This window comes from Mixophyes fleayi, chromosome 7, assembly GCF_038048845.1.
Source record: "Mixophyes fleayi isolate aMixFle1 chromosome 7, aMixFle1.hap1, whole genome shotgun sequence".
NCBI classification, from domain to species: Eukaryota; Metazoa; Chordata; class Amphibia; order Anura; family Limnodynastidae; genus Mixophyes; species Mixophyes fleayi.
In genome coordinates, this window is record NC_134408.1 from 116,877,243 (window position 1) to 116,889,085 (window position 11,843).

An 11,843-nucleotide genomic window follows, 5' to 3' on the forward strand; every position below is an offset into this window, starting at 1 on the left:
GGGGTCGGACAGTAGACAGACATGGCGCATGAGCTTACATTCTATGGTGAGTCGTGGTGAGAAACTGTAGGACCAACTTGGGTGAAATGGAGCTGACGGGCAAGGAAGAGGAGGGAATGGATAAGATGGTCAGGAGGTGGTATCATAGGCATGCTTGAAAGGTGAGTTTTGAGTGCACGTTTGAAGGACTGAAGGTTGGGGGAGAGTTGAGCGAGACGTGGTAAGGAATTCCAAAGAATAGGAGCCTTGAAGGCGAACATGGGAGGAGGTGAATTGAGGCGGGGGTCAGAGGCAGAGCGGAGTGGCCTGCAAGGTATGTACCTTGAGACAAGATCAGAGATGTAAGGGGGAGAAGTGTTTTTGTAAGGGTTTTGAAAGTGAGGTTAAGGAGCTTAAATTGAATTTTGAAAAAATGGATAGGGAACCAATGAAGGAATTTACACAGAGTAGTAGCGGAAGAAGTGCGTCGGGAGAGGAAGATGAGTCTAGCTGCAACATTCTGTATCGATTGAAGGTCAGAAAAGTGAGAAGTCTGAATGAGAAATAAATGAATTGACCAGGATTTTGGTTGCTTCTTGAGAGAGGAAGTGGCAGGATTTGGTGAGGGACTGGATATGCTGAGGGCAGTCAAAGGTTTCTCCAAGGCAGCATCCTTGGGTGACGGGAAAGAGATATTGGGGAGGAATAGCAACATTGGCAGGAGGAAAGATGATGAGCTCTGATTTGAAGATGTTGAGTTTGAGGAAGTGCCGTGACATCCAGGTACTTACAGCAGAGATGGCTAGATACTTAGGTTAGGAAGGCGGGAGAGATCAGTTAGTGAAATATAGATTTGCGTGTCATCAGCATAGAGGTTGGTATTGGAGGCCAAATGATAGAATAAGTTCACTGAGAAAGGTGGTTTAGAGAGATAAAACAGTAGATTGCCAAGGACAGAGCATTTTGGACTCGAAGAGGGGTGGAGGAAGTCTGAAGCTGAGATGCTAAAAGTGTGCGCTCAATGCTGTTGATGGGACATGGCGTGCAGGTCATTTTGGTGGGTGCAAGGGGTAAAGAGAGGGTAAAGGAAAGGAGATTGTGGTCAGAGAGGGGGAAGACAGAATTTGAGATGTCACCGAGATGGGAGAACACTAGGTCCAGGGAGTAGCCATTATGGTGGGTGGTGGAAGTTGTCCATTGGGAGAGGCCATAGGAAGTGAGAGTTAGGAGTTTAGAGGCAGCGGTAGTAAAATCCCCAATGATAGTGTGAAGATCATAAGAGAAGAAATAGGAAAGCCAGACAGCAAAGTTATCAAGAAATTGTGCGTGTGTGGGGGATGGGGGGGGGATGATGGATGACGGCAACACAAGGGTGGAGAAGGGAGAAGAGGAGGATGGAGTGAACTTCAAAGGAGTAGAGGAGAAGGAGAGGGGTTCGGGGGGATAACACTGAAGATGTAGTCAGGAGACAATAAGGTACCTACACCATCTCCTTTGCAGTCCACTAGACGGGGAGTGTGGGAGAAGTGGTATCAGAGGGGGACCTCCGTATTTCTTAGAGGGCCAGTAGATCAAAGGATGTGAGAGGAAGAGGTCATGAATGGACGTGAGCTTGTTGCAGACAGATCTTGTATTCCAGATTTTGTAGGACAGGGTAAGGCGAGTAAGAGGAAAGATGGGAATAAGGGGTTGGGGGGTTTGGATGTTCGGAAGGGAGGAGGGGGGTGACACGGTGATATCTGGTGGAGAGCGGAGCTACAGCAGGTAGAGCGAATAGGCTTGGAGTAACTTGCACTGAAGATGTTGGGGTAACTCATGTCATTGGGTTTTAGTACCCAACCCAGTGGGCCAAGGTCCAGATCAAACTCTGTTTCATCCAATCATATTTGTGAAGGCATGCAAAGCCTAAGTAGGCTTGAAAATACAATGATTTGATAGAAGACTGAAGCAGCTGCTGCAGGGGGACGGAATGGCTAAGCAATTAGAAAAGCAGGCTGATTAAATAGAAGGGATGCTGCAGTGAAATTGAGATAAAACAATTTTTCCTGAGGTGAAAATGAAATAAGTTGAATTCAAAACCGAGTTTTTGAGATGTGAAGCTTGCAACCAGGGAGAGATGGAAACATCATGAGTTAAATATGGAGTTGCAGGTGAATGCTGAATGTTGTCCTCAAGTACCTGTGTTTCTCCTGTTCTCCTTTTTGTTCAAGTCTTGTTTAGAGATTGTCAGGGAATTGGTGACTTCACCTGAGGAAATCAATTCATTAGGAACTCATCATGTCATTAGTATCTATTTGTTTTAATTGTAACTGTTGACGTCACTAATAATGAATGTGGAGCATATACCGAGATCACTTGAAATAACGGTGCTTCTTAATCCACCTATAACAGCGTCAATCATGTATGCTCTTTTTTGTCATTACCTTTTTGGTTTTATATTTTAGTGTGTAAGTATTTGACTTTAAAATGTTTTGATTACTTTATCTGTACATCATACATAGTTTGCATGTGTTACATTTTCCTATTTTTACTCCCTAGAAACTTGTGGTGGAGAATGTTGAGGTTTTATCACAGATGAGGACAAGCTTTGACAAACCAGAACAAATGGCAGCACTTTTCAAAAGACTGTCTTGTAAGTGTCCATGTCACTGCAGAGAAATACACCCAGTCTTGTTTGTGTAGTCTTAATTATTAATCTATGCAGTTTGTTCCCTAATTGTATTGTGTTCTTGTTTGTTTGAAATACATGTTTTGTTTTTTGACAGGAATTGGTTTCAATGTGGCTTTGGCTGTCAGACACTCTAAAGCTGACCACACACAGGCTGAAGCTGCCACTTTGTGGAAATGTTAAGTGTGTGACCGAACTGGAAATTGGTCCTTAAGCTTAACGACCATTTTGACCAATTGGCTGGATCACTTCCTGTATGATGGGCCTGTTAGTGCTGTTATCTACTGACCGCAGCTAATAGTGGTCAGAAGCTAATTGCCCAATAACTGCATATTGCAGCGTGTGTGGCCACCTTTACTGTGTGTTGTGGTATAAAAAGTTGGATCTGAATGTCACTAACCCAGTGGATCCCAAACTTTCTCAGTTCGAGGCACCCTTAGTCTCCATAATTTCTTCAAGGCACCACTAAGCCAAAATATATACCAAGAAGTCCCCTGCCTTGCTTATAAACCGCCCTGACTGAGGCACCCCTGTGAGATTGCCACGGCACACAGTTTGGGAACCACTGCACTAACCTATCATGGGCTACTTTGGCATGGTGAGGAAAACTACTCAACTGTCATAGATGAACAGTTTTAATGCTATATATGTATTGACCTTTGTCACGTTTTGCCATAAGCAGAACTTCTCACTCAGATTCCGGCAGTGTATTTCACTGAATGATCTCTGGAAAGAATTAAGCTCAAAGTAATCCACAGCAACCTGTGTAGTGACTGGGCTTATCACTTACCCATAGACACTGTTAATTAAATGTTAATACCTGTTTATGATTGGCCAGTGCAGTACTGTACATTAACAAAATCTCCAGGTTAAAGTTATGCTTATTGCTCTCCAAAAGAGAATTGTGGTGTTTTACATAGTACATTTTGCAGTAAGCCATATTCCTAAATATTACTCTTAATAACACTCTGTTTATATTCAAAAATCATTCTGTGTTGCAAGTAATGTAGTTTCTTGGAAAAACATCTATTTGGACAATTGACATTCCATTTTAGTGGATTTCTTGCAGTTTGTTTTTCCTAAAGTTATGGCTTAGTTATTTATCTTGTGCATTATTCTTGTTTTCTGTAGCTGTGGATAGTGTATTGAAGAGGATGACGATCATTGGAGTTATATTGTCTTTTCGCTCACTTGCACAGGAAGCACTAAGAGATGTAAGTGAATTTATATTTCATTTTCCTTACCTTTCCCCTCTCTCTCCCTTTCTCTCACACCCCTTTTTCTCTCCCCTCTCCCTTTCTCTCACGCCCCTTTTTCTCTCCCCTCTCCCTTTCTCTCACGCCCCTTTTTCTCTCCCCTCTCCCTTTCTCTCACGCCCCTTTTTCTCTCCCCTCTCCCTTTCTCTCACGCCCCTTTTTCTCTCCTCTTTTCTCTCACGCCCCTTTTTCTCTCCTCTCTCTCCCCCTTTCTCTCACGCCCCTTTTTCTCTCCTCTCTCTCTCTCTCCCCCTTTCTCTCACGCCCCTTTTTCTCTCACGCCCCTTTTTCTCTCCCCTCTCCCTCTCCCCCTTTCTCTCACGCCCCTTTTTCTCTCCTCTCTCTCTCTCCCCCTTTCTCTCACGCCCCTTTTTCTCTCTCCTCTCTCTCTCTCCCCCTTTCTCTCACGCCCCTTCTCTCTCCTCTCTCTCTCCCCCTTTCTCTCACGCCCCTTTTTCTCTTCTCTCTCTCTCTCTCTCTCTCTCTCTCCCCCCCTTTCTCACGCCCCTTTTTCTCTCCTCTCTCTCTCTCTCTCTCTCTCTCTCTCTCTCTCTCCCCCTTTCTCTCACCTCTCGCCTCCCGTCCCTCTCCTTCCTATACTGTTTGGAGTTTAGGCCAACAGAATTCAAGTACCCCTTGAATCTGTTTCATTTCAATGGGGGTACAGTTTTTATGGGCGTTAGCATACCACAGGTTGCAAAACACACTTCTAGGCAATGGCTACACTGAAATTAAATTAAATATTTTTATATTTCAGGAAATGTCCTCATTTACTGGGGAAGGGTTTTACAATTTTCTGTTTATTCTCCTACATACATATGAACATGACAGGTTCAGTATAGCAATCAATGAGCCCTATTACATGGGGAAAAGAGCACATATCACATGAGGGCTGAGACACCTTTGTGTGCAAGCCTTTAACTCCAGAATTGTTTAAAGACAGCTATTATAAAGCATTGGAGCAGCATGACGGCACAGAGACTCTGTTTAGTGAAATCACACAGAGCACCGTTTTTCATAGTGCCTTCTGTTCCTTTTCTCAATCTCCAGATTGCATAGACAGTGCCTTTTGATGTAAATCCCAACATATGAGCGAAATTATTACTTTTCGATATGGTCAGGTGTATAATTATGGACTTGACAAGTGGTGGTTTTCTCACATATATCTAAAGCAGAACAGGCTCATTTTGATGCTCCAGCTGTTCAGATTTGACTCATCCTCTTAAATATTTCAGTCTGTTAAGTGTGAAAAGGAATACTTTTAATAATTATTCATGCTTGGATGCCATTGTTCTGCTTTTTGAACTTTCCTTTTTCAAACTCCAAGGAATGGAATGTTCCTTCTTGGCATATAATGCATTTACAAGTATTAGGAAAGCCTTTATCATCCAGGACCCAGATTAACTCTGTGAATCAGCATTAGAACCTATTGTTCAGTTTTAAATTGTTAGTTTTTATTCTCGGTTTTTTTATGGACACTTTTCTTCAGAGGTAACATAATAATCAAGTATAATGTTAATGACTTGTAGAAAATATTAATAAAATAGGATTATGAATAAAGTGATAGTTTGTTGTTGATAGCCCATATGGGTTTGCAAAAACGTGGTTTGTATTGTGACATATTTGGTAAGAATCTCTGTTTCAGTCCAATGGTAATTTGAATGTGAAGCTCTACCTACAGAATGCAATTGTTAAAAAGTTACTTATTTTAATCTTCCGTCGATAAACGAATACTCTGTATGATACATTGTTAGTTTTTTGAAAATGAACCACATACCAAAGGCAATGTATGCTAAGGTCTTGTCATGAAGTCCAGTTCTGCATAAGCTTATGTTGAATGGACCATGTGCATCTTGGTTATTTTACATAGATTGGTCAAATAAGAGCACATGTTAACTGCATCTAAAATAGCTCAAGCTGCGTATAAGAGAAGTCCCTCATTTCAACCCACTTGCAACCCATTCAGATTCACTTGGGTGATCAGTTTCATGCAGCGTCTTGTCTGTGTGAATGAGACCTTAGGGAAACTGTGGAAGGGAATGACGATGAAAAACAATGGCCAATCATGCCTTGTATTTTAAGAGCAAACCTTTTTAAATAACTTGCTTCACAGCAGAATGGATTTGGTGGCTTTAGCAGAATTAAGAAACTCACCATTCTAACATTGTCTTCAATTCTTTTTATCAGGTCTTATCTTACCACATTCCTTTCCTTGTAAGTTCTGTTGAGGATTTCAAGGACCACATTCCAAGGGAGACTGACATGAAGGTAAAACTTGCATAATGTTCACTAACATGAATGTATTTTCATATTGCTTTTAATGGTGCATTTTTCTTGGTCTGATAACACTTATTTGCATACGACAACAGTTGTTAATGTGACTAATGTTTTCACCGGTTTTAGGGGTATATGTAAGCCCTGTATAGATTCCAGGTGCTTCTATTGCATAGTAATTTCTAAACACCGCCTACATGTGTTAATGTGCCAACCCTCTGCTTGTCATCTTTTAGTAAATAAAAAGCAGGATGTTTGAATTGTATGTGAAGTGTATATATACTAGCCAGGAAATTTCCATACATACAGATGATGGAACCTTTTGTCCTTGAAATTCATTAGCATCTGAAAATCTATGATTCTTCAAAAATAAGGGATGTTCCCCTTTTCGTTTTACCATGTACCTCCCATTTGTAGTCCTTTAAATTTTAAAATGACACGTCTGACACTTTTTGGTTTGGAATTTGTGCTAGGCTCAATACCTGCCAAATGCATTGCATGTCCACAAAGGGGCAATGTTCTTACATATCCAAAACGGCAACGCTGTGCGAGTTAGGATGGGCTGCACATAATATATCTTTAGAATACATTACATATTATAACATCATTAGATTTTTCAAATGAAAATTGTGGACTAATTCGTGCAGCATACATTATATAAATTAAATTCACCAATATTTTAATACTAAAGCCTAAAACGTGACCATCTTTATTCTTTGTTTAGCCCAATGTGATTGCTAGTATACTGTACATATTACAATCCCATGGTTATTGTACATTATAGATAAAATTTTCACTGGTGAAAATACACTTGGTGGTGTTAGTGCAGGAAGGCAGCTATTTAGCCATGAGAATATTTAATATTTTGGATAATTTGAGGAGATTAAAGGTGCAGTTGAACAGAGTAATGTAAAGGTGAAGAAAATACTTTTTGTAGGTATCACAGTGAATAATGTGATATTATTCTTCCCCTCCCCCGCCCCCCCTAGCTGTGCTTTGAGCTCACTGAGTTACTGTGCTTATTGTTTACTGTACTGTGCTGTCTCACCTCGTATTGTAATTTCGTTTGTCCCTGTACGGCGCTACGGACACCTAGTGGCGCCCTATAAATAAAAAATAATAATAATGGAGAGCCCTAAGTGGGACTTATTTGAAGAGAAAGTTGGTACAGACTTTGATGTGTGTGAGAGAATTACAGCTGCTTCGTGTTAGATGGACTGTAGAGTAGATTGATGCTTTTTATATCTTTATATTTAAGGTTGCAATGAACGTGTACGAGTTGTCATCTGCAGCTGGACTACCGTGTGAAATTGATCCGGCATTAGTTGTGGCGTTGTCATCCCAAAAATCTGGTATGTACACATTGTATGGCTCTGGTAGGCTATTGTTTGTTTTTTCCTGTTAATATGTGGTCTATTTATTAACCGTGCTGAATCTAATTTAGAGGTAAAACAAACACCCCAAAATATATTGATAGATGATTTTTTTTATATATATATAATTTATTTTTATTTTTTATTTAGAGAGAGATATGGGAGAGATGATGATTTTCCTCACTCTGGCATTTCACTGTGACTTATTTGTGTGTATGTGTGTTTTTGGGGGTCTTTATTTTGTAACTTTTTGGATAATGGCTTTCCCAATAAGTGTTCCCATATCTGGAATGCTTAGGAGTTGGGTTTTTCTGTAATTTGGGATGCCATGTTTAAAATGTGTTAAGTTACATTGCAGTGACCCCCTATCGTTCCCCAGAAGACTGCTGCTATTACCCCCTCATTTAGTTGTTTAGAATCGCTCACATTTGGTGATCATGTCTGTAACATTAATGTATAGCAACAGAATTTGTTTATTATTTTTTTTAAACCCTGGAAAACGGGTTTCCAGATAAGAAATATAAATACAGGTATTGCCACTTATTATTTTTAAGCTGGGTAATGTAGATTTGAACCTGCGCCTTTTTCTTGAATGTCTACTACCGAACAGTAATTACGTTTTCCATCTCTTTGTACATTGATGCCTACATTTATGTTTCATTATATTTTTATTATTTTTTTCCCAAGGGCATTTAATTAGAGGTTTTAGGAATATTTTAATTATGGGCTATTGAGCCATACAATCCATTATTACCATATATCAGTTGGATCTGGAGAAACTACTATTTGGTATTTGTAATACAATGCATATACATATTTAGGCTTGTGTAATATGGTTACAACTGTATTGTATCATTGCAACCGATAACTAATTAACTATTACATTTACGTTAATTATGGGAATCGTTCGATTTGATGTGGATTGCATTATATGTTGCACCCTACACACAGTTTACTAGGCACAAAGGACATCACTTAGGCATGAATTTACAATCCACTGTTGCTATTTATTTAAATAAGTTTTATGGTGATTTATAGTATACACAAGGGCTTAAGTTAAAGCCTTGGTTTCATTTTCATTTTTTTTATTTGCTAATGTTTAGGGAAATTTCTGGTGTGGTAGATATGGCACTGTGTTGGGAGTATTACAGATCATTTACATTTTTGCCTGTGATTTCTTTCAGAAACAATCAGTCCAGAGGAGGAATACAAAATAGCCTGTCTTCTTATGGTGTTTGTGGCGGTTTCCTTGCCAACTTTGGCTAGTAACGTGATGTCACAGTACAGTCCAGCCATAGAAGGTATTGTAATGTTATTCCCTTACACAGCCCCCCTCAATGCACACTAGTCATAATCCAGCAGGCTGTGCTGAAATACCAAGCAGCTGTACATAAGCTTACCATTTGCTTTTGGTCCTTAGGTCATTGCAATAATATCCATTGCCTGGCAAAGGCCATCAACCAGATTGCCGCAGCCTTGTTTACTATTCACAAAGGGAGCATTGAGGATCGTCTTAAAGAATTCTTGGCTGTATGTATATCTTGTCCTTTGGACATAACTGTCTCAACTATAAAAAAAAAAAAAAAACAATTTTTTTTTTTTTATTGTTTTTTTCCCTCAAATGATTTATGACTTAGTCATAGCCTTTTGAGATGTATAAAATTGATTTGTATGTATTTGGAAGCTTCTGGTCTCTTGTAAACATTGGGAGCCTCCTCAGTAATGTAAATTATACATGCGGTAACTTATTCCTAGTTCCCAGAAACTGTGTTACAGAACAGTTTTTTTAATTTTTGTATGTCTATGTAAAGTTTTGTGTGTGTAGCTACATTCATCTGTAATGATTGTTCTTCTCCAGATTTCTGATCCCATAATTCTAATGTGTGTTATTCCTGCAGCTTGCATCTTCCAGCTTGCTGAAAATTGGCCAAGAGACGGATAAAACTACTACAAGAAACAGAGAATCTGTTTATTTGCTGCTAGATATGGTAAGGAAAAACAAAGCAAATATGGTGGCGTTAGCCCAGCAAACGAGGGTTTATCGGAACTGACTAAACTGATACATTTTCACAAAGTATAGTTCCATTTCTCATCTAATTAAAGTGGATGTGTATTGTGGCAGTTTAACAGCTTAACTATCCTACTAGAGTGCTAGCTTCCAGGCTGGCTTCCTCTATATGCCCCTACTTTTGCTGTGATAGGAAGTATCACTGTGAGAGAGAATTGTGCACTGGATAAAATGCTCTCTTGTGGGAGAACGGAGGGAGCCCAAGGCACAATGTAGCAAAGCAAAAAAACAAATAAACCAAAACCCATGGACGGACATGTGACCGATCCACTTGTTTGAACCTAAAGTGAAATGTGTTTCCTATCGCAGAATAATCCACTAATCCCTTGAATCCCTGTTGCATCCGCCTGAAGAAGTTTTTCTTACTTGCTCCATTTGTGTGTTCAACCTTTGCATTTCTTCAGTAAACAAAACTAAAAAGACACAAATACTCAACATAATTTTTCTCTATTTGTATTGATTAGCAATTGTTGCATCAGAGTGTGCAACCTGTCAGATATACAATAGGTCCTATTAAACTGCTTCACTTAGGTTTGGTATGGTACCACTGCTCTAAGACAACCAATATGGTTTGATAAACTTGTAATAAATAATGTGTGTGATGAATAAGATTTTTATTTACCCTTTTATTAAAACCTATTTATTATTCCTAACAGATTGTGCAAGAGTCACCATTCCTGACCATGGACTTGCTGGAGTCGTGTTTCCCATACGTCTTACTGAGAAATGCTTACCATGCAGTTTACAAACAAAGTGTCACATCCTCTGCATAAATATTTGCTTGATGAAAACATAGCACGAGTTTGTATTGGCTGGGTTTCGCCTAAAAACTATGGAGTACTTTAATGGTTTGGAAAAGAAATACAAAACGGTTTTGTGACTTAAAACTCTTTGACCCCCCCCCCATTCCATTGTATTTTTGACCAGTGGTTTCTTTATGCAGTTGTACTACCAGATAAGCTTGGTTGGTTGCACTTCACTAAAATAAAAAATTCTAGAAAAAATAAAACCGAAAAAGATTTCATTTCTGGACAGTTACATGCAAAGAATCAAGAAAATAGAGGGGGGAGAAAAAGCACGAACACTACTTTTTGGCTGTTTTTTGATATCTGATCATGCAAAATATTATTGCTTGTTTATTTCAAATGTATTTAGTGATTATTTTAGATGGTGGTATAGGTGATATACATCTGTGTGTAAATTATTTCATATAGGGAGAGTTATAATCTGTACCTTTTATGTTCTTATCGATAATGGTTTGGATAGGTGATTCTGTGATTTCTGTGAAGTAATTGCACCATTTATCTTTCTTTTTTCCCCCCAATGCATTCTCCAAATGGAAGCGGAACAAAACAAAAAATGACCATTTCTTCCCATTTCTTGCACTTCTCAGCATTCACAATACAGAATCTTCCCCGGTATTTTAAGCAGCAGCAAATGTTTGTAAAAAGCATAGTATAACTTTTTTTAGACTAATTTCCATAATGCTCTGTCGGCATTAACATTACTATTGTACCCTGCTATATGGTATGGTAAGACATTCTTATGCATTTCTCAAATGTTGATACATTGTTTTTTTTTCCCCTTAACCACTTTTATATGTTTTAAGTTTTTGAAATCCAAGTGTACCTTCCATAACATACAATAAACAATACTGTATCAAAAGAACATGTCTGCCAAGTGTATACATTTCGATGGTATGTTTAGTTGTAAAGGTTTTTTTGTTTGTTTATAATTATTGAACTTAAGTCATTATATATGCTGCATTTTAGTTATTAAAGCTAACCTGTTATGAGTTAAAGTGAACCTATAAAGTGTATTAAGAGAAAAAAATCCACATAATTATATCCTATATTAACTGATCTAATTACATCAGTCAACTGATCTTTAAAGGATAGTTAAACCTGAAAGAAAAGTTACCTGGTACAAAGTGCTAGCAATCAAGTCAGAATTATATAGGAGCTTATCAGAACTGAAAATATGTGAGATGAATTTATGGGATATTTTCTGATACACAGCAGAGTACCTGTCAGTAATTCCATTACATGATACTGCAACCAGACTTTTCACGGTGTTGCAGAAGCTGACTAATTTCAGAAAAATACATAGCAAGAATAAATACAATTCTATCAGGGCCATCCATTCGCTTTATCTACACATTGATACTAAAATGTGTATTCCTTCAATCTCCTCCTGGATGGTACCAGACCTGGAGAAGTCCCAAT

At 38.7% G+C, this 11,843-nt stretch overlaps 1 protein-coding gene across 3 annotated transcripts in view; it reads left to right on the plus strand.

Moving 5' to 3' along the window:
* Positions 1-11,286, plus strand: part of NCKAP1 (NCK associated protein 1) — a 78,687-nt gene extending 67,401 nt beyond the window's left edge. For all 3 annotated transcript variants that reach the window (XM_075180488.1, XM_075180487.1, XM_075180489.1), the window contains 8 exons: positions 2,518-2,611; positions 3,779-3,861; positions 6,091-6,171; positions 7,436-7,529; positions 8,735-8,851; positions 8,971-9,080; positions 9,449-9,538; positions 10,275-11,286. In XM_075180488.1, coding sequence (XP_075036589.1) covers positions 2,518-2,611; positions 3,779-3,861; positions 6,091-6,171; positions 7,436-7,529; positions 8,735-8,851; positions 8,971-9,080; positions 9,449-9,538; positions 10,275-10,391 — 786 coding nt within the window. In that variant the 3' untranslated portion in view covers positions 10,392-11,286. The remainder of the gene's footprint in view (positions 1-2,517; positions 2,612-3,778; positions 3,862-6,090; positions 6,172-7,435; positions 7,530-8,734; positions 8,852-8,970; positions 9,081-9,448; positions 9,539-10,274) is intronic.
* The last annotated feature ends 557 nt before the right edge of the window (positions 11,287-11,843 follow it).